This window comes from Mustela putorius, unplaced genomic scaffold (assembly GCF_011764305.1).
Source record: "Mustela putorius furo isolate JIRA1106 unplaced genomic scaffold, ASM1176430v1.1 tig00000508_pilon_pilon_pilon, whole genome shotgun sequence".
Lineage (NCBI taxonomy): Eukaryota > Metazoa > Chordata > Mammalia > Carnivora > Mustelidae > Mustela > Mustela putorius.
This window is the reverse complement of record NW_025421402.1, coordinates 1,289,301-1,316,126: the sequence shown is the minus strand read 5'-3', so window position 1 is coordinate 1,316,126 and position 26,826 is coordinate 1,289,301. Positions and strand designations below refer to the sequence as shown.

General features: G+C 36.9%; 1 protein-coding gene across 2 annotated transcripts in view; it reads left to right on the top strand.

Annotated features, from left to right (window-relative positions):
• The first annotated feature begins 1,504 nt into the window (after positions 1–1,504).
• The window catches only part of KIF14 (kinesin family member 14), a 52,598-nt gene continuing 27,276 nt past the window's right edge, over positions 1,505–26,826 (top strand). The window contains exons 1-16 of one of the 2 annotated variants that reach the window (XM_004756240.3): positions 1,505–1,848; positions 3,921–5,183; positions 7,104–7,358; positions 7,996–8,083; positions 9,761–9,859; positions 11,094–11,146; positions 11,957–11,987; positions 12,428–12,535; positions 13,475–13,591; positions 14,070–14,185; positions 15,604–15,776; positions 16,874–17,021; positions 17,285–17,348; positions 19,989–20,173; positions 23,785–23,887; positions 24,820–24,980. In XM_004756240.3, coding sequence (XP_004756297.1) covers positions 4,033–5,183; positions 7,104–7,358; positions 7,996–8,083; positions 9,761–9,859; positions 11,094–11,146; positions 11,957–11,987; positions 12,428–12,535; positions 13,475–13,591; positions 14,070–14,185; positions 15,604–15,776; positions 16,874–17,021; positions 17,285–17,348; positions 19,989–20,173; positions 23,785–23,887; positions 24,820–24,980 — 2,852 coding nt within the window. In that variant the 5' untranslated portion in view covers positions 1,505–1,848; positions 3,921–4,032. Of the gene's footprint in view, positions 2,009–3,920; positions 5,184–7,103; positions 7,359–7,995; positions 8,084–9,760; positions 9,860–11,093; positions 11,147–11,956; positions 11,988–12,427; positions 12,536–13,474; positions 13,592–14,069; positions 14,186–15,603; positions 15,777–16,873; positions 17,022–17,284; positions 17,349–19,988; positions 20,174–23,784; positions 23,888–24,819; positions 24,981–26,826 lie in introns of both variants that reach the window. The other variant, XM_004756239.3, reaches the window with a different exon arrangement.

Here is a 26,826-nt window from a genome sequence, read left to right as displayed (position 1 = left end):
ATGCCCTTATACATTTAATTTTGATGTCAAATCACCAGGACCTAAGTGTAAAATAACATTTTTAAAATTTATACCTATTTTTCTTTTTACACTTGCATTTAATTATTGGGTGTTTATGTTCTATTTTTATATAAATTATTTTTGTCTGTAGGTTGATTCTTTTTTATGTGAAATATCATTGTCCATTTTAAAATTCTGTTTATTTTCTTATTCTACTTATAAACTTATTTTCCTTGTAAAATTGAAAGAAATGTTTTCATCTGTCATATTTAATATATTTTTCTTGTTAGCTTATATTTTATCATTTCATTTTTTTTTAAAGATTTTATTTATTTACTTGACAGACAGAGATCACAAGTAGGCAGAGAGGCAGGCAGAGAGAGAGAGGGAAGCAGGCTCCCCGCTGAGCAGAGAGCCGATGTGGGACTCGAACCCAGGACCCTGAGATCATGACCTGAGCCGAAGGCAGCGGCTTAACCCACTGAGCCACCCAGGCACCCTTATCATTTCATTATTACTTCCAACTACACATGTTTAAAATTTTTATGTATTTGAGATTGTCAGTCTTTCCCTTTGCCATATCTTTTGCATCATTTAATCATCATTAATTTTAGAATGAATTTTAGAGTGAGTTTTAGAATAAGTACTTTATCATCCATTCAGTTTTTCTATACAGTTGGAGCCACTTCTGGTTTCCTTTCGTATACCATTGAACACATTTCCATTACCTGCACTTTTGCCCTTTAAAAAACACTGTTGCTCAAAATAATTTAAAAAATAAAAAAATTAAACAAAAATAAAAATAAAAATACTGTTGCCTTATAACATGTTTGACTAGAGTCTCTCATTGATCTCATTATATTTCAGAATGTATTTTTGCTACTTTTTCTGTGTTTCAAAATCTTACTGGAATATATATTGAAACTGATTAATCTTATGACGCGACTTCAGAATTCTAGTTATACCACTTGCTGGTTGCTTGTTCACCAGTTTAACTCTAAGCTTGGGGATAATATGAATATCTGCCTCGTTAAATTTTTTAAAATTAAATGGAAAAATTCCACGTAAAGTCATTTAGCACACTTTCTATCTCCACGCTTTGCATAGGAGATGCTAGAATCATATTAATTTTTATGCTTAGCTTGAGGACAAATAGCCATTTTTACAACTTCATTGTAAGGTGAATAGACCACGATTTTTCTATACTGAGCATCGACGAAAGCGTCACTGTCACTCGATCCCAGGACCCTGAGATCATGACCTGAGCCGAAGGCAGCGGCTTAACCCACTGAGCCACCCAGGCGCCCCGTCACTGTCACTCTTAAAGGTGCCCAAGCTCCAAGCCTCAGCGCAGCCCGGGGAGGGGCGGACCCCGTTGCCTAGGAGATGGGGGGCGGGTCTGGAGTTTAGAATCTTTGCTACCAGTCGACGGGCACTTCCTGGAGGCGGGAGGAGGCGAGGGCGCGGCGCCCGACGCGACGTCCAGCAGCCAATCAGAAAGCAGGGCGCCCATTCAAATTGCGGCCGCAGAGGGAGCCGGCGGTGCGGGTTGTGAGTGGTGTGGACGTCGTTGGGGAGGTCTTCGCGAGTGGGGAACCCTTCAGAGGGGCGAAGTATCCATGCTGTAGGGGCGTGCGGGCGCCTTCCGTACCGGTGACCGCTGAGGTGCGAGCGGAGGCCTTATAGCGCGGGGTCTCCCACCGGCCCCCGAATCCCGGTCGGCGGCCAGGGGGTCCCCGAAGGACGCGCGCGGGCGGCTCCTCTGTGGGGACCCGGAAGCCGGACGTCAGGGCCCCTCGGCCCGGGCCTCACCCACTGAAGTCTCGCCCAGTCGGTTGGCATTAAGAGGTACACTCGCTGTCGCAGCCCTCGGAGTGCTAGCGGGGAGAACCATCCGCGGGGATCTTTCGCTTGTGGTTGTGACTTGATTTCCTTCTTTCTGTTCGTTCCACTCCCCTTTAAACTCCGGTTGGCAAAACGTCCCAAACAAGAAGCCCCACCTGTTTGCGTAAGTAGCAAATAGTTTTTAGCTGCGGTAGAATTTCCAGAATCTTGTCTTGCCTTTAAATTTACTTCCATAAAAGGAACGTTCTGTACTTTTAGTTAAAATGTTGAAGGAAGATGCTTATATCCTGGCGGTTTTGTTTTTGTTTTTGTTTTCTCTTTTTTGGGGGCGGCGGCGGTGGTGGTAATGATTATTACTTATGTAAAACTTTAAAAGACTTACTTAAAAGTTAACTTCTATTATTTTATCCCTGCACAGCCGTATCTATGGAATAGTTTGAGCAAGTGTCATTTTACAAGTGAGAACCAAGCGTGCAAAGTTAAAGACTTGTTTACATCAGTAGTACACAGTTCGGTGCAGAGTTGTCGAGAAGCCAGGCCTTTTAGCTGTCACAGCAGTTCTTTTTCTTTTAAACCATTAGTGCTGCATATTGTTGACATATTTACCGACACACCTGTCTGCTTTGTTGTCTAACTGCTAGAGGGCAAGCTGTCTATTTACCTAATCTTGCATAATTTTTCTCAACAGAAGCAATTAATTTACTTGTTGTAGTTATTTATTTGGGAATACTCTGTTTTGCGACCCCTCTCAAACTAATCTCCACGAGGCATCCCTGTAATTAACATACATTCAACAGGTGTTATGGAAATGCTTTATCCAGTCTTGGATTTAGGTGCCAGGGTTTCTGTTAGTCCCTCTCCTAATCTGCAAACAGGGAGTACTCAACTAAAAATCTTTGTGACATGCAGGTTCCTCCCTCCCATCTTACTGTGTTAAAAGACACGTAACATGTATCCTCTTACCTTCTTTTACGTATACATTTTAAAGTGTATATCCTTAAATACATTCGTGTTGTTCAGCTGTCACTAACATCCATTCCCTAATCCTTTGTCATACTGTAAATCTGAAACTCTGTACTTATTAAACAACAACCCTTCATTTTCCCCTGGCTCCAGCCCCTGGCAACCACCATTATACTTTCTGTCTTTATGATTTTTAACTACTCCAAGTCCCTCCTGTGAGTGGAATCCTCCAGTATTTGGCTTTTTGTGATTTATCTCATTTAGCTTTATGTCTTTAAGGTTCATCCATGTTATAGCATATTGTAGAATTTCTTTTTAAGGCTGCATAATATTTCAGTGTCTGTAAATACCACATTTTGGTGAGCCCTTCATCCGTCCATGGACACTTGGGTTGCTTCCATATTTTAGGTACAGCAAATAATACTGCTATGAACATGGGTGTACAGATGTCTCTTCAAGACCCCGATTTTAGTTCTTTTGGTTAGATATCCAGAAGTAGAATCCCTCGGTCATATTGTAATTCTATTTTTAGTTTTTTGAGGAACTTCCATGCTGTTTTCCACAGTGGCTGCGCTATTTCACGTTTCCGCCAGTAGCACACAAGGGTACCAATTTCTCCACATCCTCACCAATACTTGTTTTTTTTTTTGTTAGTAGCCAGCCTAATGGGTGTGATGTGGTATCTCATTGTAGTTTTGATTTGCTTTTCCCTAATGATTAGTGATGTTGAACATCTTCTTATGTGCTTATTGGCTAAATACCTTCTTTGATATGTACTGTTTATATCTTTTAAGTCACTTAGTATCTTTATCCTGATATCATGGAAAACTGTGTATTTCTTCTAGACTAAGGAAATGGGAACAGGGTCTTGTCAATAGTATCTATCAGAGGGCCTGGCATGTAATAGGGACTCAGTAAATATTTGTTACATAATGATTATAAGCTCTTTGAAGGCAGAGATTTGTGTGAAGTTGCTTAGGAGCAGTATCGGAGGAGGAGATTGTGATTTATTCTAACATATTCCTTTGGGAAATTATTTTCACAGTGGAGAGTTCTCGTATTTTTTAATGTCTGTTTATAGTCTTACAATCTAATTTTTTTTTTTTTAACAGTTTAGCAGATAATTGGAAACTTACACCTAAGATATGGCTGGAAGTCAAATGAACATCTAAAAAAGAGCTTCGCTTCTTCACCAACACTTTTTTAAAACAACTTGCTGCCACAATGTCAGTATACACCACACATAGTAGAAATAACAGGGATATCCTTGGTATACCTTCTTCCCAAAAGAGTTCATCACTGAATGTCCTCACCCATAGTAGCAGACGTAAACTGCATTTGAATTCGGATATGTCAGAATGTGAAAATGATGATCCGTTTTTGAGATCTGCAAGTAAAATCAGAGACATAAATTGTACTTACGTGATTTCAGCCTGTAAAAAAACAGGAGAGGTTCCTCTTACCCCTGACCCTGTAGGTAGATTGACACTTCAGAGAAGAGTTACAAGGAACAAAGAATCATCTTCACATGGCAGTGAGTTGGGAGACTCAACCGAAAAAACTGCAGAGACACGTCTTACATTACAGCGTCGTGCTAAAACAGGATCTGTGGGAAAGTGGAGAACAACTCAAACGGATTCTGTGGAAAAGGGGAAAACAGCTCAAACAGATTGTGTAAAAAAGTGGAAAACAACACAGAATGTGGGAAGCCCAACAGAAAACGATTGTGCTTCCCTGGAAGTGAGGAGAAAGGTAACAGTTGTAAATAATGATAAAGACTCTTCTGTTGCACCTTTTGTACCTTTAGCAGAAGGCCCCAAAGACGTTGAAATGATGAATGATGAAAAACACAAAGAAACGTCTTCTGCCCTTCTTGGGGCAAATGAACATGTTGCACTTCAATACTTAAGTAATAGAGCACCCACTGATACCCAGAGTCAGACTAAAGTTGTTCCATCCAGACACTTGGCAACAAAGCCTCTTCAGAGCAAGTTGAGTATCAAAGTGTCAGGAACAGGAAACTTACATCAGCGAAGTACTGGGAAGGATATGGCAAAAAATTCAAATAAGTTTGAAAGCTTAGAAAAGAGAACACCTACGAAATACATCATAGGACACAAATGGACACCAAAGTGTGGCACGCCACAGCTTATGAGCCCAGCTGCATCGACACCGAAAAATAGGGTGTCTGGCCTCCAAGTTCAACAAAAGCCAAGAGGTTCTCTTCTAGCAAATGAAAGGGAAAGGTCACAAGAAAATACACTCCCTCTTGAAGAGGAAACGGCAGGTCGGAACACTTCTATAGAAGCAGACCCCCTAAAAGTAGAGAACAGTCAAGTGACAGTGGCAATACGTGTGAGGCCTTTCAGCAAAAGGTATGTTACACCTTTTAAAATCTAATGCCAAACTTCTGACATGTAATGTGTCTCATTGCTCTCTGCCTTTGGAAAGTGAGTGCATTCATGCATCTTCAAGCTTGGCACTGGCATTTCTATGTAGAGAGAACTTTTGATTTAGTTGTGGAACCCTCATTATTTTTGATGATTGCATATAAAATTAAAACATGGAAATCACCATCTTTTGTAAATGTAAATTTCTTTAGATCTGCTGCTTTGAAAACGTTGGAATGACTTAAGTGTCTAATGCAGTCTGCTTTCACATCTGCGATGTATGGTGGGCCCTTCTGTGTTTCCCTTAAAAAGAGCACTTATTAGGTCACTTATTCCACAAAGAGGTCCTTCCAAAATCCTGTCCAGCATATTATCATTCCCATCGTCTTCTCTGATAGATAGTAGTTATCTATCAGATATATATATATATATCTAATAAATGTTATAGATAGTTATATATCAGCTATAGATATCTAATAAATGCAGTGATGTATTAGATTTGAGGTTGATAGTAAAAAATCTCTCTCCAAAGTGGTTGTGGGTGAGATAGTCCCATTATTACAGGTAGGGATGAGAAAAATGAACATGACAAAATGTGAATGTGGCATTTAATTATTTTTGGATATTTTGTGAGGTGAGTGCAAAAAAACCTTCAAAGTTAGTTGTTAACTCTGTTGTATATCTAAGCAAGATGTGACAGGATATGGTGACCCCTGCTGTGAGAGAAGGAACCCCTAGTTCGAACCTAAAGGGTTAGTAATTAAAAGCAAGTTATAGGGTGCTTTAAAGCCTGTTAATGAAGATGCGGGGTTTGTGATAAGTGAGAAAACTGAGAGTGAGTTGGCCGGAGAGAATGGGGAAACCTCAAAGACAGGCCTCAAGGTTCATGATAGGACGAGAGGCAACAGAAGGAACAGAGGTGGTAGGAGCAAACTCCACGACAGACGACTACCCACGATGGATGACGACTAAGTTCTGAAGAGAACTTAGTAAGGGGCCAAGTGCCTGAGTCCAGACTCATCAGACAAGCCATGTAAACTGGGCTGATGGCAGGGGCGGTGGAACACTTGTCACATTGAAGAAGCAGGTTGATTCCAGGATAAATTCTGATCTAAAGCAGAGTTAGGGGCAAAAAGGGACATCTGGGGCCAGGCAAGGACTGTTAATGTTTTTCTGCAGATGCAGAGTAAGTGAAAGGTTTCCACTTAAGTCTGATGGAAGAAGCATGCACATGAAAATCCATGATTTTAAGGGAGATCATCTAACAGAGGGGGGAGCTTTGTATTAACAGTAACAATAGGCAGTAGCCCAAAGAGATTTATGATTGAGACTTATACTTAACTGAGTTTGTTGAAATTCTGTTTGCATTTCACATCAGCTTTATGTAGATCTGCATTTCTGAAACTTCTCTATAATATATTAAAAAGTTCCTAGATTTGGACTGAAGAGTATAGATAGATTATAATGGTCGGATGGGTGAAGGGAGAGCTCCAGAGGAAAAGGAAAAAGATGGAAAATCCTGTAAAAGTAGGGGGATTTTTCAGACAACAGATCTGGGACTCCATTTTCCCTCTAAGGAGTGACCCTGGAACTGTAGGGAGTATGTATTTGGAAATACATGTTAGCTGGTCTACATTTTCCACATAAAACTAAAGAATTATCTTGCTCTGGAGGTATGTTGTGTTTAACTTGTTTGGAGGTTCTTGTTATATTCTATGGAATAATACTCAAAATAATCCCAGTAACTTGTTAGTTGGTCTACATTTTCCACATAAAACTAAAGAATTATCTTGCTCTGGAGGTATGTTGTGTTTAACTTGTTTGGAGGTTCTTGTTATATTCTATGGAATAATACTCAAAATAATCACAGTAACTTAATATTTTTCTTTGTGCTTCTTCATAAAGAGAGAAGGTTGAAAAGGCATCCCAGGTGGTCTTCATGAATGGGGAAGAAATAGTTGTGGAACATCCTGACATGAAACAAGTTTATAATTTTATTTATGATCTTACATTCTGGTCTTTTGATGAATGTCATCCCAACTATGCTAGCCAGACAACTGTTTATGAGATGCTAGCTGTACCCCTCCTAGAACGCGCCTTTGAAGGCTATAATACCTGTCTGTTCGCTTATGGTCAGACTGGCTCAGGAAAATCATATACGTAAGTATTTTTCCAAGTACAGTTATTGAAAATGTCAAACTCTTTGGTGAGAAACAGTGTAGTGTTGATAGAAAGAATGTAGTTTTGAAACTACACAGGTCTGGGCTCAAATCTCATCCATTTGGTATACTGGTTCTGCAAACTTGGGCATGTATGTAACCTCTGAGCTTCAGCTTATGCAGGAGACACTATTTACTTTGTAAGTGCCATTGGCCCATTTTACTGTACATATGTCTTGTGTAAACCCAAATCTGGAGAGGTTATTTTGTAAATATGATTGTGAGAATTAAAAGTAGTAAACTAATAAATGGTATATGTATATTAAAGGCTCTGCTTGTACTTTCTCACAACTCTCTGAATTAGATACCTCTTATTTATTTGCATTTTATAGAAGAGGAAATTTGAGGTTTTCTGGGGTTACGTACCTTGTTTAAGGTCACAGAGCTAATAAGTGGTGAGATCAAGATTTGAACTCAGGAAGATCTGACTTCAGAGACTAGGTTATTAGATATTTATAATGTGGTTTAATTAGCTTGTTTCCCATTCATTCCCCAACCCATTTCCCCAGAAGAATTTTTAAAAAACACTAATTAGTTTTATCCCTATTCACCCCTGCCATTTATTATGTATTTTCCAGGATGATGGGACTTAGTGAAGAACCAGGAATAATTCCAAGGTTTTGTGAAGACCTTTTTGCTCAAGTAGCCAAAAAACAAACTCAGGAGGTGCGTTCTCTTTTGTAAGCCTTCATGTTAGACTAGGAAACAGTCAAATCAAATTAAAATCAGAGTCATCACCTCTAAGGAAATAATGAAAGATGCAATTTTAAGTTCTAACTCAATCTCTTTTGAAAGAGTGGTATGGAAGAGAGGTTGGAGATTTAAAACTTTGGAATGAATTCCCCTCGATGGGCAGTGATAGAAGGATCATCTCTTCTGTCTTCTCTAGCTTTTTCAGCTATATTACTTTTATGTATGTGTAGTGGCTTATAATGTGGCAGTTATGTACCATTACATGTTTGTAGTCAGGCAGATACACAGACTCAACTAAGGACGGTAGGTAGAAACTTCAGAACAACATAAAGCAGAGAGTAGTGAAGCTGGAGTTTAAACCCAGATTCAGCTTCAAATACCATGCTCTTTACACTGCCCTACACCTGAAAATTGGTACTAGCTTCCCTTTTTTCTTATTCATTCATACATGCAGCCAGTATTTACTGGATATCGGCTGTTTGCCGAGCATTCCATTAGATCATTTTTCCCCAAATTTGCTTCATCATAAGAATTACCAGGAATGTGTCAGGGGCAGATTTTCACTTATGTGTTTGATCATGTGTGATAGTATATGTGTGTGTGTGTGTGTGTGCACACGCATGTGTGTGCACATGTGTGTGTATGTGTGTGTGTGTGTGTACATGTGCTAAGAAAATCTCTTTAGGAGATTCTGATTTAGTTGATCTGGGCTACAGCTGGGAATTTATAGTTTTCTTACTACACTATACCTAGTGATTCTTATGATAAGGGAAATTGGAGAAATGCTGTGCAAGATTTGGGAATATGTAGTTAAAAGTCCCAGTTTCTGTATTTAAGAGAGTATAATGGAAAAATGAGTCAGTAAATAGCCAAGCACAATCAACTTAATGCTAAATAAATGAAAGCAAATACTATAATAGTGTAAGAACAGTGTGCTTTGAGAATATTTAAGACTAGAGGAAGCCACGTGTTCTTCAATGAGGGACAACTGAGCTTATTTTTGAAGGAAACAGAGCAGTTACTAGCTTGGTGAAGAGGCGGAAGGACATTCCAGGCAGTGGGAGCAGCATGTGCAAAGCTTTGAAAGGAAGAAAGTAGGGAGCCTTTGGGAATCTATAAATTGTTTACTTTGCTTTAAGCATGGAATTTGAGAGTGGAGGGTGATAAGAGAGGCAGGCAAAACTCAGCTTGTGAATGACTTTATGACCCCTGCATCTAGGAATTTAGAAAGCTATGGAAGGAAGGATTTTAAGCAGGGAAATCAAATGATCACCTTTGCTCTTCAAAAAAAAAAAAAAGATAGCTCTGGCTGCAGTGTTGAAAATGGATTGAAAGAAGTAAAACTGGATGCAAAGAGACCAGTTGTGGGACTTGTAAACTGTAAGGAAGGCATGACAGGGTCTAGATTCAGGTAGTGACTGTAGGATTGAACATTTGAGAGATCTTAGTAAGTAGAGCTTATTTTCTTTGGAGAAATGTCAATTCAAGTCCTTTGCCTGTTTTTAAATTGGGTTGTTTGTCTTTTTGCTGTTGGGTTGTAAGTGTCCTTTATATATTCTGGATCCTAGAACCTTATCTGTTACATAATTTGCAAAAAATGCAAGGATTTTTAAAATAAGTTGCATGTTGTGTTTCTATTTGTCCTACTAGGTCAGCTACCACCTTGAAATGAGCTTTTTTGAAGTGTATAATGAAAAAATTCATGACCTTCTGGTTTGTAAAGGAGAAAACGGGCAGAGAAAGCAACCAGTAAGATTAAAACAATTTATGACCTGTTTTTAATTTGCTTTTATAAATGCATATGGTTATACTAGTACTCAACATGATCTATATGGCTTGCATTTTTACTAAAATTGCTATTATATGGTAGCAAATGCTTGGGATCTACAGTCTAAATGAGTAAATAAATAGTAAATAAACTAAACATTGTTGCTAATAGGAATTAAATTCATTATTAAATTTAGCCTCTTTTAAAACAAATATTGTATCAAAATTTAAGATAAAATATGTGTTTCAAGATTTCGTTAGACCCCTTAAATCAAACACTAAATCCCTAAAGCCAAAAAGCAGTAGAAGTTTAAAAATTGTTTTGTTATTATAGAATATGTATCTTATTGGGTTATTTAGTAAATTGGTATCTTGTACATTATATTTTCTGTGAAATAATAAGTTCCACAAATACATAATTTTTTTTTAAAAACTGCTATCAAAATATAAAATTTGAGGAGTACCTGGATGGCTCAGTTGATTAAGCCTCCAACTCTTGATTTTGATTCAGGTCATGATCTCAATGGATCTCTTGGGATTGAGCCCTTCATTGGGCTCTGAGCTCTGCAGAGCAGAGTCTGCTGGAGACTCTCTCTGCCTTTGCACCTCACCCTCTATCTTGCGCATGCTCTCTTTCTCAAATAAATAAATAAAGTCCTTTCTTTAAAAGAATGTAAAAATTTTTAATTTTGAAAAGGACCTTGGAGAGCAAGAAAGTAAAATCAAAAGAGGTCACTTGACTTTCAAAGTCAAGTCATTCAAAGTCATTGTGGCTATGCTGTTGGTAACATCAAGAATCTTAAACTTGGCTTTTCTTCTTTGACTTAAATGTATTTTAAATTTCTGGTTACAAAGTTTAAAACATAATGTAAACCTGGAAAAAAATTAACTGAAATTTGCTGAATGTATTTTATTTTAAAGAGATATTTAAGAGCATAGAGATAATAGCTACTGCAGGTCTTAAGAATAAAGAACTCGTAAGATATTTGATGCTACAGTGAACTGTGGCATCTTGTTAATAGTTTGTGATACTGAAGCAGTATCTTTATGCCTTACAGATTTGTGTTTGTGAGAACCTTTATATTTATCTCTGGGTCAAGTAAAGGCAAATCTCTTTGCCTTAAACTCCACATACACAAGAAAAGACCATTTAAAATTGTGTTTTATATGAAATATTTGTTATGCCCTTAATAATGCTAATGTTTGCTTCTATTAGCTGAGAGTAAGGGAGCATCCTGTCTCTGGGCCGTATGTCGAAGCTCTGTCAATGTAAGTGTTTGGTTCAGTGAAAACAAGGAGGAGACAAGTCATGAATAGAACAAATGTTGTTCTCATTTGCCTTCCCGACTTTGAAACACTGGATAACTATTTAACATTCACCCTTAATATTATTCCTTTAATTTTTCCTCTCTTTCCAGCTACAGCATTAGCTGCTTGTTTTTGTGTTTGTTCATATCTTTTGCAGCACCTGTAAAGTGCCTGGCATGGAGTGTTAGTTATACTGTGTGTGAGATATTTGATTTTTCTCCCCTTCTCCCCTTTCCCCATTAAGTTAAGCCTTCCCTTTCTAGCTGCTTTTTCTATTACTTTAAGCTGAAGAGGGGAGAAGGTGCTAAGATGAGTTTAGTGTTGAGAGTGTGAGACATGCTAAGAGTCATTTACTTTATCTTTCAACACCCCAGATGCCTTCTTAAAGAAAAGGGAAATTGCATAGGTATGGATTCGGCTCCATTCAATAATTTTGGGATTATGTCGCAACCTATACATACTAGCATACCCTCCCCCACGTATGCCAAGTATAGGTTTTGGTCTCACGATTTAGACTTGAATATTATAATATTAAGAGCTAAACTGCTTCATTAATAAAAACCATACTTTTTGGTAAAATTAAAACATTTGCTATCCTTTAAGAATGGAGACAGTGAAAGATTGTGTGAGAGCCAGTATAATAATATCTATGAATTATTCAATTGTGGTCTTCAGAAAGTAATTACGTAATTTAAACATTATTATTATTTAATGAGAATAAGAAGGTAATTATCAGTAAAAACAATTTTGTCTTTTTCCTTTTTAAAATAGGAATGTTGTCAGTTCTTACTCTGACATCCAGGTAAGATTGATTGTATTTTATCTTCTTTCCGTTACATAGAAAGATCATAATCATAAGTATTCATAAGAATATTTCTCCTTAACTGCTACTTGCATAAGTAAATCTTGTTAATTCATTATGAGCTGATTTTGTTTGTTAAACTTCAATCAGAGGAATTACTCTTCTGAAGTAAAAATAAAAATTGACTATCATAGCAGCTTAGTGTTATTGAAATAGTCTTTTAAAGGTGTAATTTCCTGATTTAAGTATTTGTGTTGGAGGCAGAGTTGAAAATGGGAATACAAATTATTAAATTACAAACATTTATTAATTTCATTTTATAAACAGTTTATAAAGTGTGTATATGTTGCCAAATGCACTTACTTAATTTTGTTGTTTCTTAATTTGTTCCAATAAATTTTAGTTTGCTGTTCTGACCTCCCTCTCTTCTTTCTTCTAAGAGTTGGCTAGAATTGGGAAATAAACAAAGGGCAACTGCTGCTACTGGTATGAATGATAAAAGCTCCCGATCGCATTCGGTTTTCACCCTGGTAATGACCCAGACCAAGGTATTCTTTTTATTGATTATTTTATTCTTTAAATCAAAAGTAAGAGTATGGTAATATAAATATATAACATAATTGGATTTTAGTATATACAATAACAGAATGACTTTTGTATAGATGGCAGTATTTTTATTTTACTGTTTGAAAAATCAATAATGTATAATTATTAATTTATGATATCTGATATTAATATGATAAGAATATTAATGCATGATATAATATGTTTATAATACATGGTATTTATACGGTATTTGGAAAAATGTATCAGAAAGTCAGAGATTTTTAAAATTTAAGCCATAGGTTCCACTATTCAAATAAAGCCCCTCTCAATATTTTAATATATAATATTTTAGTTGTTTTACAATCACTCTTAAACAAATTTACAAAATCTTCAATAATTTTATGCCATTAAAATTCTTTATCAACTGTAATTTTTCATAGCTGTATAATATTCCACAAACGATTCCAGTTTCTCTGCTGTTGGACATTTATGTTGCTTTTGAGTGCTTTGCTCCTTTGGGATGCCTGGCTGGCTCAGTCAGAAGAGCATGTGATTCTTGATCTTGGGGTCATGAGTTCAAGTCCCGGGTTGGGTGGAGAGATTACTTAAATAAATAAATAAACACCTTGCTTTTTTCATGCTGTGATAAATAACACCTTTGTACATTAAGCTTTTGCTCTATTTATGGTTGTTTTGTCAATATAATTAGGTAGTTGTGAGTTTTTATCTCTTTAAAGTCATTTATTTTGGCATAATGCAGGCATTGCTCCACGTATTCTTGAATGTTTATTATAAGTTATTAATGATCACACTTTTGTGAGAGGACAGTTTCAAAAATAAATGAGTGGTTTGTAATCTTGTCTAACCTTTCATTTCAAGACTTACATTGATAGCAAGTCATGGAAGAACTTATGACCTATTATTTTAATGTCTTGCTACAGACAGAATCTGTGGAAGGGGAAGAACATGATCACAGAATAATGAGTCGGATAAACCTGATAGATCTGGCGGGCAGTGAGCGCTGCTCCACAGCTCAAACTAGCGGAGATCGACTGAAGGTAAATATGAGGCTTTTCTGGGGCACCTGGCTGGCTCAGTCAGTGGAGCATGTGACTCTTGTTCTCAAAGTTGTGAGCTCAAACTGACGCTGGGTGTAGAGATTACTCGAATAAATACAATCTTTAAAAAATATATAAGAGGCTTTTCTCATTTTAATGAAACTTAATTAACTTTTAATTCCCCAGGGCATTATTTGTAGGAGTTTGCAAACTAAATATACTTAACAACAACAAACAAAAACAAAAACTGTCTATCTGCAGTTTATAGACGACACTGCTGTGGTTTAAAGAGAGATCTTTACTTTTGTGGTCGTGTTTGCTTTTCAAAGAAAATTAGTAAATTTTGAATTGTAAGGAAGTTGGTAGTTTATGGAAGAAAATATTGACTTAGTAATTATATGAGGGAAGGAATGTATTTTGTGAAATGAATGGATTGCTGAGCAGTTATTTTAAATTAGATGTTTTTTCTTGTACACAGGAAGGTGGGAGTATTAATAAGTCTTTGCTCGTGCTGGGAAAGGTCATATCGGCTCTTTCTGAACAAGCAAACCGAAAGAGAGTATTTATTCCTTACCGTGAATCTGTTCTTACATGGCAAGTATCTTTGGAAATACAAAGAATTGTATAAAACATAGTGAACACTCTGGGGAAAAGAATGATAGACTGACTTCATGTAGCCTTGGGACCGAGAAGTGGTTAGCCGTGTGACTCCCAAGACCAGACTATGCGGATTGAATCTTGGTTCTGCATCCTATAAGCTCTGCGACTTCAGGCAAATCATTTAATGTTCTAGTCTGTTTCTCCACCTGTAAAATGAGTATAATAACAATATCTCCCTTGTAAGGTTATAGTGAAGATTAAATAATTACTATAAAACTGTTAACACGTAGTATGTGCTGTATTAGTATAAGCAGCTGGTACTACCCTCACTGTTTTTAGTGCTTCATGTTTGAGCATATATGATACCACCAAACATATTGCTGTGTGTAAAAAGTGAAACTGTTTTGTGTGGTACCCACTGACTAGCATTTAAGTGTTCAATAAACATTTTGTTAATGAGTATGTTTTCATTAATGAGATACATTACATTCAAATTGCATCTGTATAGATTTAATATCCAATTGTGATAAGCATTGATATATAACTCTGATAAGGGCTGCCTCTCTACTTGACAGCCCCGATGCAGGGCTTGATCTCAGGACCCTGAGATCATGACCAGAGCCAAATCAAGAGTCGATGGTTAACCGACTGAGTCACCCAGGCCCCCAGACTGCTGTGTGTCTTTATAATTGGTTTATAGGAATGTAGTTGTCACCTGAAAACATTTAAGGGAAAATCTGATTTTTTTTTTTTTGGTGCCTTTTGGAAACTAAGAATAGTGAAATTCATTCTGCATTAATAAAGAAAAGTGATTTAGTCTCATACTATCTTTTTTTTCCTCTAAAAGAAGGCTTTTGCATATAGTAGAAAACAACAATTTTGTTTATATGCCCATTCATCATTTTCAGTATTTATTGAACACTTGTTCCTAAAGGTTGTGGCAGCATTGGAAATACAGAGATGGCCAATACACATACTTTCTTTCCTGAAGTATAGCTCACAGTCTAGTCTGGGAAGTGGGAAGTGGTATCTCACTAAATATTTGACGGTTAACCATAATTTAAATCTTTTCCCCAGTTACTGTTTCATGAAACAATATAAAAAGTATACGAGAAAACAATGTTCATGAGATCTAAAAATAACTACAAATACCACAAAAGTTCTGAATGGTAGTGCTCATGGTGGGCTCAGTCCATAGAGCATGTGACTCCTGATCTCAGGATCGTGAGTTCGAGCCCCACACTGGGTGTAGAGGTTACTTTAAAAATAAACAAATAAAAGTCCTGAATGGTATATGAGTGAAAAATATAATACTGTATTATATATGCTATTAGTTTGTTTTGTTCTTTCTACATAAGTACTGCTATTAGGTTGTAGAAACAAAGTCTAATTATGATTTATTTTCCTTGAAGGCTGTTAAAAGAAAGTTTGGGTGGAAATTCAAAAACTGCAATGATCGCTACTGTCAGTCCCGCTGCCAACAACATTGAAGAAACTTTAAGCACACTGAGATATGCCAGCCAAGCCCGTATGATAGTCAATATTGCCAAAGTAAATGAAGATATGAATGCTAAGTTAATTAGAGGTGAAGATATCTCTAAACATTTAATTATTTTATAACAGCTAAATCTCAAATATTGTTTCAGTCATGAAAATATGCAATTTAAGAAAACTAAAGATTTTTCTTTCATACCTACTTATAATAGACTCAAGACCTCATTCTACAATGATGGTGGAAGAGAGGTGGAAGGACGATGGGAAATAGAATTAGGAAGGGGAAAACAAACAGAAAAAGAAAATAGAGAGTGGGTAAAGGGGAAAGAGCGAACATAGAAAAATAATCTTACAGACTGAGTCATAGATGTGTGCAGCAGAATAATACCATGATTTATTACTTTTCCTCCTACAACCTTTCCTCCATTGTCATTCTGTTTATCAGCTCTACTATTGCTTAGTTCATTGATCTAAAGGATAGTGATCTAAAGGCTTGAGTTTCTAGCATAGGCCTAATTTCATTTATGCTCAGTGCTACTTTTTCTGTATCCCCCGGGAATCCTGCTTAGGATGAACTTGAGCACCTGCACGGAACCTTGGTTTGTGCAGTTTTCTCTTTGCTTATGTGGAGTTACCATCTTTTCATAGTCCTTTGTCCTCTGGCCCTTTTGAGCTGCAGAGGATGAATGGTTACTTCAGAGGAGCAGACCAGAGAAGAATGAATTTACTGTTACCATGGTCCATTGTCTCCCTTTTGGATTCCCTCTTTCACAAATAGGGCTACTACATTCATTAAAAATAAGTATTCTGAACTCCAGCTTGAAAAATCTTTGATTTTTATCCAACACGTCTTTATGAGTAAGGTTTGCCTTGGGACAATCCTGGTTCATGTCTCCTGCATTAGTGTGATTAACAATGTGCTTCTCAAAAGTGTCCCTCTTTGGACCATACATGATATGGCCATACTACTTATAAGGGGGGAAATTCATTAAGATGGGAGCACTTTTTCAGGTTAAGGCTAAGTAGAAATGTATACGTAATGTAAGTAAAATAAAATTGATTTCCGTAAATATTCTATTTTATTTAGTAATATTTAAAACTTGAAATAAGAAAATTGGAGGATTAAACCTACTGTGGTAGTGATTATATATCAAATGTTATTAATCATGCACCTTTTTACATATTTAGAATTGAAAGCAGAAATTGAAAAGCTAAAAGCTGCTCAAAGGAACAGTCGGAATATTGACCCTGAACGATATAGGCTATGCCGGCAAGAAATAACATCCTTAAGAATGAAACTGCACCAACAGGAGAGAGACATAGCAGAAATGCAAAGGTGGAATATAGCCAATATTTTAGATGTCTGTGTGTTACCTGAAATCATTGGATGGGTGGTGCTGGGATTGGTGGAGAGGGAGGACTTTAGGAAGGATCTGTGGCTCTGTTTTCATACTTTCTGTATGAATAGAGGAGTCCATCCCAGACCATCATATTTTAAATATTCCTAAGTAGTTTCTTAATCTTTATTTATTATCTTTAATTCTCAATCTTATGCATCTGGATATTTTTAACTGTATTATTCTGTTGGTCTTTGGAAAGAGCATGGAAAGAAAAATTTGAACAAGCTGAAAGAAGAAAACTTCAAGAAACAAAGGCATTACAGGTATCATTTCAACTTTCTAAACTGATTTGAAAATTAAATGAAGCTGACAGTAAATATGGAAATGGAATTTCTCAAATATTCATTGCATACTGACTCTATATGGCAAGCAATACCATAAAGAGAAATAGTATAAGAAAGTGCTGAGATCAAGACCCTGATATACTTAGAGCCCATAATTATGTTGGAAAATTAAAATATAAACCATCTAATTCTGTTCACTTCGGTTAAATGTTTTTTTCTGTGCCAGGCCTGGGGGAGGCCAACGTGAATAAAATGTAGTTTTGGCCCTCAAAGAGCATGGAATATTTACAATGTAAAGGAATATTTACAATGTAAATAGGTGACTGAAAGGCAGTGTGATCTGACTAGGTTGAACCATATGATACTGCCATTTTTTAGGTAAGAAATGAACACTGGCAGTGTCATACGGTTCAACCTAAGGCAATGAAAAGCATGTAAAAGGAAGAGAAGCAGGAGACTGGAGGGAGTAATTAACTTTGATGAGGGTGGTTGTTAAGGGGGACTTCAAAAAGAAAAGGACAACTAAGCAAGATTTTGTTAGGCTACCAAAGTCAAGATTTCTTTTTTTTTTTAATTTTTTTTTTTTTTTTTTTTTAAAGATTTTATTTATTTATTTGACAGAGAGAGAGATCACAAGTAGGCAGAGAGGCAGGCAGAGAGAGAGGGAGAAGCAGGCTCCCCGCTGAGCAGACAGCCCAATGCGGGACTCGATCCCAGGAACCTGGGATCATGACCTGAGCCGAAGGCAGAGGCTTTAACCCACTGAGCCACTCAGGTGCCCCTATTTTTTATGTTTTTAAAGATATTATTTATTTGACAAAGAGATCAGAAGTAGGCATAGCAGCAGGCAGAGAGAGAAGGGGAAGCAGGCTCCCCGCTGAGCAGAGAGCCTGATGCAGGCCTTGATCCCAGGACCCTGAGACCATGACCTGAGCCGAAGGCAGAGGCTTAACCCATTGAGCCACCCAGGTGCCCCGCAAAGTCAAGATTTCTAAGCAAGGAATCCCATGTTCAGAAACATGGAAGGACAACATAGCTTGGATGTCCACAGAATTCAGAACTTGTATATTAATGCTGGTGGCAGAGATTGGGCTGGAGAGTAATGCAAGATTCAGATCATGACATTGAATTTAGGTGACTGGGAGCCAGTGAAGTGTTTGAATGGAAAGGAAGTGACATGAGCAGACTTCTGTTTTAAATAGGGTCTTCTGGTAATGGTGGATTTGAGGGAGGAAAGACTCATGCTGGCTGGGAAGGTTATTCATCTAGGAGTCTGTTACCATGGTGAAGGTAAGAAGTGGTGAGAGCTCAAGTAAGGCGGTGGCAGTGTGAATGGCTAGTGGAGGAGTTGGGTTCAAAAGATAGAAAGGAGGTACAATTCATAGACTCAGAGTGTGTTTTGGATGTGTGTGTATGCTGAAAAAATGGAAAAGTCAAGAATGATGCCCAGGTTTCTGAGATGGGTGCATTGCACTGTAAAATCATGAAGTCACTGTAGTGGTGAAAGAAGCCAGATAATAATGGGTTGAGGAGTGACTAAGGAGATAGGGCTATACAGGTAAACACTGAAAACCTTGAGTGAGAAGTCAGAGAAAGGGGCTGTGAGATCCTGGAGAAGTTTTGTTTGTTCATTTTGGTTTTGTTTCTTTAAAGGAGGGAAGACACTTGAACTTTTTTATAGGAATCAAAACTCCTTAATGGAATGAGGTTCTAAAAGAGATTGGAGAGTATGGGTCAAGGGCAAAGGTATTGGCTGTAAACAAAATATTTCAAATGACTGGTAGGCAAAGAACTGTAAGAATTGGGAGGAAGGGGAGAATATTCCTTGAGAAGGTGAGTCCAGCTTCATAGAAGAGGCTTGATTTGAGTTTTGAAAATTTGGCTTTGAAGCCTGGGTAAGATTTTGTTAGGTAGAAAAAAGGAAGAGTGCATTCTAGGAAAGGAAAATTGTATGAGAGTAAAGGTACAAAAGTTGAAGGTATGCTCAGAAGAAGGTGTGTGGATCAGTTTTATTGGAGCAGCAGTTTGTATGTGGTCATAAGGAGATAAAATGGGAAGGATATATTATGGTTAGTTTATTGATTTTCAGGCTAAGTAATTTGACTTTTATCTTGTAGGAAGTGGGAAGTGATTGAGAATGTTTGACTGGGGTGTTGACATTTTGAGAATACCCTTTCAGGAGAATTGATTTAGCATAGGATGTAAGATGAACTGAAAACAAGAGAAATTGTTGACAGGGCAATCAGGCAGCTGCTGCAGTAGTTCAAGTATGAGGTAATAAGGATCTGAACTAAGGTGAGGACAGCAAAGATGCAACAAAAGGAACTGATCCATTCTAAAGACAATCAGTCAGTAAGAAAAGGTACATTTGAGGGTGACAGATTGATGCATGAGAGGGCTCAGCATGGTGAAGGTCAAAAAAAGGCCAACATAACTCTGAAAGTCTAAGATGTGTGATGGTAACAGTCACGGGGGAACCATGAAAGAGAGATTCTAAGAAACCTTTACTGAGACTTCACGTACAGCAATATTAATGTTTAACATAGACCACTTATTTTAGGTGGATTTAGTAATTTGCTGCCTTTTGTTAATGTTAATTTATTTTCTGACTTCCACTAGAAAGCAGGAATTACATTTCAAATGGACAACCATTTGCCAAACCTCGTCAATCTCAATGAAGACCCTCAATTATCAGAGATGCTGTTATATATGATAAAAGAAGGAACGACAACAGTGGGAAAGTATAAACCAAACTCAAGCCATGACATTCAATTATCTGGGGTACTGATTGCTGATGATCATTGGTATGTTATTCTTCTAGAAAAAAAAGGCTCCTGTTCATTTTTTTAGTAGGCTTCCATATCTTGATGAGTATGGTTTCCTTCACATGAGGCATTCATTTGTACTGATTCTTTGGTGTTATCTTTCAAATGCATCTTGTAGCCAGGAAAAGCAGACATTCTGAGTGTCTTGTAAGGAAGATAGGTTAATTACTATCAATATGAGGATTAGTGTAATGGTATTTCTGTTTTGGTGTATCTGATCTGTTGGTTGAGGGATCATTTATTTTATTTTATTTTATTTTTTAAATGTCACAACTTTTTTTGGCAAATACTCTAGAATTTTTTTTTTTAAAGATTTTACTTATTTATTTGACAGAGATCACAAGTAGGTAGAGAAGCAGGCAGAAAGAGATAGAGAGAGAGGAGGAAGCAGGCTCCCTGCTAAGCAGAGACCTGATGCAGGGCTCGATCCTAAGCCCCTGGGATCATGACCTGAGCTGAAGGCAGAGGCTTAACCCACTGAGCCACCCAGGCACCCCTGTTGTGAAGTATCTTATTGTGTACATTTATTTACCTTTTATACTATTACTATCTTTCTCTTTTGTTGATAGATATATGGGTTGTTTTTAATTTTTTGGTATCATAATATTGCTATGCATATTCTTACACATATCTCTTGGTACAAATGTGAAGACTTTCTCTGGAGTGAGTTTCCCAGATGATAAACTGAGATATGAGTCCTTAAGTTTTAGCCATAAGAACTTAGGAGGCCTAACCTACCAGACTAGAAAGACACAGCCTTTCTATTTATCCCAATCTGCTATATAAATATTATGATTTTCTAATTATGCTATAACAATGTATTTATTATTAACAATATATAAACAATAATACTTTTTAAAGCTTGGGAAACACTTTTTTTTAAAAAAGATTTTGTTTATTTATTTGACAGAGAACATAAGTAGGCAGAGAGGCAGGCAGAGAGAGGAGGAAGCAGGCTCCCTGCTGAGCAGAGAGCCTGATGTGGGGCTCAATCCCAGGACCTTGAGATCATGACCTGAGCCGAAGGCAGAGGCTTAACCCACTGAGCCACCCAGGTGCCCCTAGGAAACACTCTTAAATTATATCTAAAACTACCTGAGATATTAGATTGTAGGATATGTTCTTATTCAACTTTACTTGGTAATTTCACATTGTTTTCCAAAATGATTATGAATTTTTACTTCCACTGGCATTGAGAGTATCTATTACTCCATATCCTTGTCAAAACTTGGTACTGGCAGACTTTAATTTATGCCAGTCTAGAGAACATGATATGGTATCTCATTGCAGATTCATTTTGCATTTCTTTGATGAATAATCTCTTCATGTATTTATTGGTTATTTTAGTTTGCTCTTCTAGGACTTGACTGTTCATGTATTTTATCCATGTTTCAGTTGGATTACTTGGCTTTTCTTAGTAATGTATAAGAGATCTCTATATATTCTGATTGCCAGCTCTTTGTTTTATGTATTGTAAGAATCTTTTTTCCAATGTGTGGCTTCTTTTCACTCTCTTTTAGTGCCTTATGATGGATCGAAGCTCTTTGTTTTATTGTAGTACATAGCATGAGTCCTTTTCCATTACAACAGTTGTGGTCTTTTTTAAGAAATCCTTTCCGCACTGAGGTCATAGAGATGTTCTTTTAACTTTTCTTCTAGATGTTTTAAAGTTTTGTTTTCATATTTGAGCTTTTAAGTAGTCTGGAATTTTTTGTTTGGTGTGAAATAGGGGTCTGAATTCATTTATTTCTCATGTGAATAAGTAATTCTGCTAGTATCATATATTAAATAGCTTCTTTTGTGATCTGAATTGTTCATACAAAAAATTTCCCAAAAGAGTCTTTTTCTTCTCACTAGTACTTTGTAGTCTTAATTATTTGAGTTTTATAATGTCTTTATATCTGGTATGTATATCTCTTTCTTCTTCAGGTCCTTTTGTTCTATTAGTTAACAATTTTCTATAACAAATTTGTAGTACTATTTACACCAGTGTCAAAGATACGTGACATAATCCCAAAGTGTTAGGAGTCCAGTAGGGGAGTAGGAAGTCCCCTACTTGCCTGGCACTCTGTATTTCCCCTTTTAGTACACTCATCACTGTTGTCTTACTCACTACACCATGAACTTTGTGAGCCTTGGTTTCATGTCTGTCTTTGTTGCCGGGACCTATCTGGCACATGGGGGCTTAATGAAGAAAAGAACTTCAGTACCTATCAATGTATATTAATGTTACGTGGGACTTGGCATTCTATTTTTTAAAGATTTTATTCATTTTTTTAAAAGATTTTATTTATTTATTTGACAGAAAGAGAGAGCACAAGTAGGGGAAGCAGAGGCAGAGGGGAAGAGCAGGCTGAGCAGGGAGCCTGACTTGGGGCTCGATCCCAGGACGCTGGGATCATGACCTGAGCAAAAGGCAGACACTTAACTACTGAGCCACCCAGAGCCACAGGACTTGCATTCTTAATGCTTAGAAGTAAAACTCACCTCTAGCTTGAGCCAAAAAGATAAGCTTCCAGCATTTAAGATGGGCATTGAAGGATAAGAGAGATAACATTCTTCCTATGTTGGAGAAAAGGCTCAAAAGAGAGAAGCTGATGTCAAGGCAAATTCAAGGTACTGAATTAAGAGTAAGTTCTCACAAGGAAATAGTCATGGATAAAGAATGTTGGTGGTGAAGCCATATTGTGGAGGTTTCAGAATGCCAGGCCAAGGAGTTTTGATAGAGCTAGGAGAGAGAAGGAATCGGAACAAGTAGATCCTGTTGAAACCTTTACCTGGTTAAAACACTGGTGGGAGGGACATACTGGCAAGGGGTGAGCTATTCTTTCCAGATTGTTTTCTCTAGGTGCCACAACTGAACCGTTACTCTTTAATTATAGATCTTGGAGCCTAATCAACAGCTAGAGGTTTTGGGTTGGAACTCAGCTTTTTCTGTAGCTTTTTCTCTCTCTGTTAAGTTAATCTAAAGATGAATTGGACTTTGGAGTGTCTTTCCTATTCTTGAAATAAAAAGACTTTAAGGAATATGTAGCATTTATAGCTGATTTTCATAGTGTCAGGGTCTAGCTAATTAGACGACTAAGGAGTGTGTTTTTAATCTCCATGCTTTTCCTTCTTCTGTATAACCCTACTTTTCATGAGAGGAAAATGTTTGTTTTTCTCTTCATCTTTAAAACTCATACATAAAACCAGAAATTAAAAAATAAAACACTTAAAAGTGTTTCATTCATAGGTAACCATTGTCAATATTCTAATGTTTTTTCCTTGAATTCATTTCATTTTACTTTATTTTTGAGGAGAAGGTTTTTTGTTTTTTTTTGTGTTTTTTTTTTTTTTTTTTAGTAGTTATAGTTAAATTACATACAATGAAAATCCTTCCCACCACTGATAGGATGGAATTGCTCAGGCTTTTTTTGCCAAAACTTCAAAATGTAGTTGGAGGAAAATAAAAGAATTTTAAGTTATTTTTGTCACAAATTGATATGAATCTTAACAGCAAGGGAATAATCCCAGCAGGATTATTTTGTATTGCCTTTTTCTTTTTCATTTATGCTGTAATTATAACAATGTACTTCTTATCTTAACAGTACTATAAAAAATTTTGATGGAATAGTGAGTATCATCCCAGTTGGAGAAGCAAAGACATATATAAATGGAAAACACATTTTGGAATCCACAGTATTACATCATGTAAGTTAGCCAGTGCTAAAATCTAACAAATTGTTTGACTTTGGGCAAGTTGTTTAATTTATGTGAGTCTCAATTTTCTCCTCTGTAAGATAAGGTAGTGAACTAGATTAAAGACTATACAGTTGTAAAATTCTCTTTTCTATTAATTCATTAATTACCTTCATTCATGCAAAGACAAAAGTTATATCACTGTAAACTAGTACCTGAAGAGCTGACCACTGACAGCACCATTATGTGTCCAGTAAAGAGCTCGAAAAGCATCCTCGTTATTTGCTATGTGACTTTTGAAAAAAGTTATTTAATTAGGGTGATTGTATATCACTGAAGTCAGGATACTGTTGAGAGCATTTGTAATAATTATATTGGGAGAAGGGCACCTGGCTGGCTCAGTTGGAAAAACATGTAACTCTTGATCTTGGGGTCTTGAGTTTGAGCCCCATGCTGGGTGTAGAGATTACATAAATAAATAAAACTTAAAAAAAATTACATTGGGAGAACAGGCAAAAATGAGTCTGTTATAGGCAAACCAAGACTGTTGGTCACTTCATACATATCCTACCTTTCGGGGGAGGGGAGGATTAAATAAAATAATCTGTCTATAGTTCTTAACACAATGTCTGCAAATTGTACGCTCAGTGAATGCCTATTTTTATTATCAAGCTCTGTGCTCTTTAACTTCCTCATTCCTAAAATCTAGATAATAGTCTTATCTCACTGGGTTGTTGTGAGATATAAATGAGATCACGTATATATATAGTGTTTAACACAGTGATTGGCATATAGAAAATATTTAATAAATGTTAGTTTCTATGATTTTTAATGTTTATTTTTACTGATATTAGACTGTATTGAATTACTGAGCTTAATTATTTGTCCCATGGAAGTTTTTGATTCAGACTCACCTCAAGTAGTACATTTTTTGTGTGCTTTAGGGTGATCGGGTGATTCTTGGTGGAGATCATTATTTTAGATTTAATCATCCAGTAGAAGTCCAGAAAGGAAAAAGACCATCCGGTAGAGATACTCTTATAAGCGAGGGTCCAAAAGACTTTGAATTTGCAAAAAATGAGTTGCTCATTGCACAGAGATCACAGTAAGTATTCTTGTTGATATGAAATAGTAAGAATATGAGAGAGGTCTACAAGAGTTAACCATATCGTGCTAGTCTCCGCCAGTTAATTCTTTGGGTGCTAGTGTCTAGTGATGTGATCTTTTCTCTTGGTACATTCATTCATTCAGCAGACATTAATTGAGCTGATATTATGTATCTGTCACTATACTAGGAATACAAAGAATAACTGAAATTTAGCTACTATACTGGAGGAATTTATCATCTCGTGGGGCTGACACACGGTTGTACCAGAGTGCCATGACAGAGTCCTGCAGTATGTACTGTTTATGGAGTGAGGGATGACTCGTAGGCCCGACCAGGAATCAGCAAAGTTTTCTAAGGGACAAGAAGACATCCCCTGGAATGGAGTCCCAAGAAGCTGTTAGCAGTTAGCCAGCAGAACAGGGGTGTGAATACTTTTTGTTTTCTTTGCCCCATTTTTAGCTCATGCAATATTGTAGGATTTCTGATTTAAGCAATATCATTACCAATTAATTGGTAAAGTATATGTAAAGAGTTAGGACTTTATCTTAAAGGATACAGAATCATTAAAAATTTTAGGCAGACAAGAGAGAGACCTGACAAAATCACAGTTTTTGAGCTCACCATGACCCAAGTCCGGAGAACAGAAGAGAGGTGGAGCAAGTATAGCTTGCAAATGCCAGTCAGAGATTGTTGAAGTGGAAGCACAGCGTGGTTAGGTCGGAGAGAGTATTACGGAGAAAGAACCAACCACACTTGACGACCAAAGAGTATGAAGGGATGAGGAATCAGAATAACTAGTATGGACTGGGCTAATCCTATTTTATCTTTTAAAAATTCTGAACTTGCTTCTGGTGTTTTTTTAAAAAAAATTATGGTACAATATCTGTAACATAAAATTCACTATTTTAACCACTTTAAAATATACATCTCAAGGATATTAAGTATATTGACAGTGTGTACAACCATCAAACTATTCAACTCCAGAACTTTTTTATCTTCCCAAACTGAAACTCTGTTGCCATTCAGCTGTGACTCCCCATAATCCCTGGTCTTGTTATCCTACCCGCCAGGCCCTGGTTACCGTTAGCCTTCCTTCTTTTGATAATTCTTTTTTCAGTGAAATTGAGAATGGAAATTTCTATACAATGTAGTTGCTAAAGCCTTGATTTTATTTTTTTTAAGGATTTTTTAAATTTATTTGAGAGAGAGAGAGACAGAGACAGCAAGAGAGAAAACAAGCAAGAAGGAGAAGCAGGCTCCCCACTGAGCTGGGAGCCTGGCGTGGGGTTCCATTCCAGGACCCTGGGATCATGATCTGAGCCAAAGTGATGCTTAACTGACTGAGCCACTCAGGTGCCTCTAGAACATTGATTTTATTGAGAAGAAAGCAGCTTTCAGTTTTTTATACTCCTTGATGCTTTTCCCTTGTATATTGAAAGATGACAAAGCTAATTTAATGTTTTAACTTACCAAATGTCAAATTATTATAGATGGTTGAAAATATACAACCTATTTTATTAGCTCTCATAACATTTTTAGAATTATTTCAATGTTTTCCCTAACCTGTGACCTAAATGTGAATTAAAAGTTATTGATATATGAAATATAATTTTTGCTCTAATTATTGTTAATCATAAAATACCCTTATTTGGGGGACATCTGGGTGGCTTAATTGGTTAAGTATCCAACTCTTGATTTTAGCTCAGGTTATGACCTCAGGATTATGAGACTGAGCCCCGTGTTGGGCTCTGGCTCAGTCGGAGTCTGCTTGACATTTTCTCTCACTCTCTCCCTCAGCCGCTACCACACTGCGCATGCGTGCGTGTGTTCTCTCGCTCTCTCT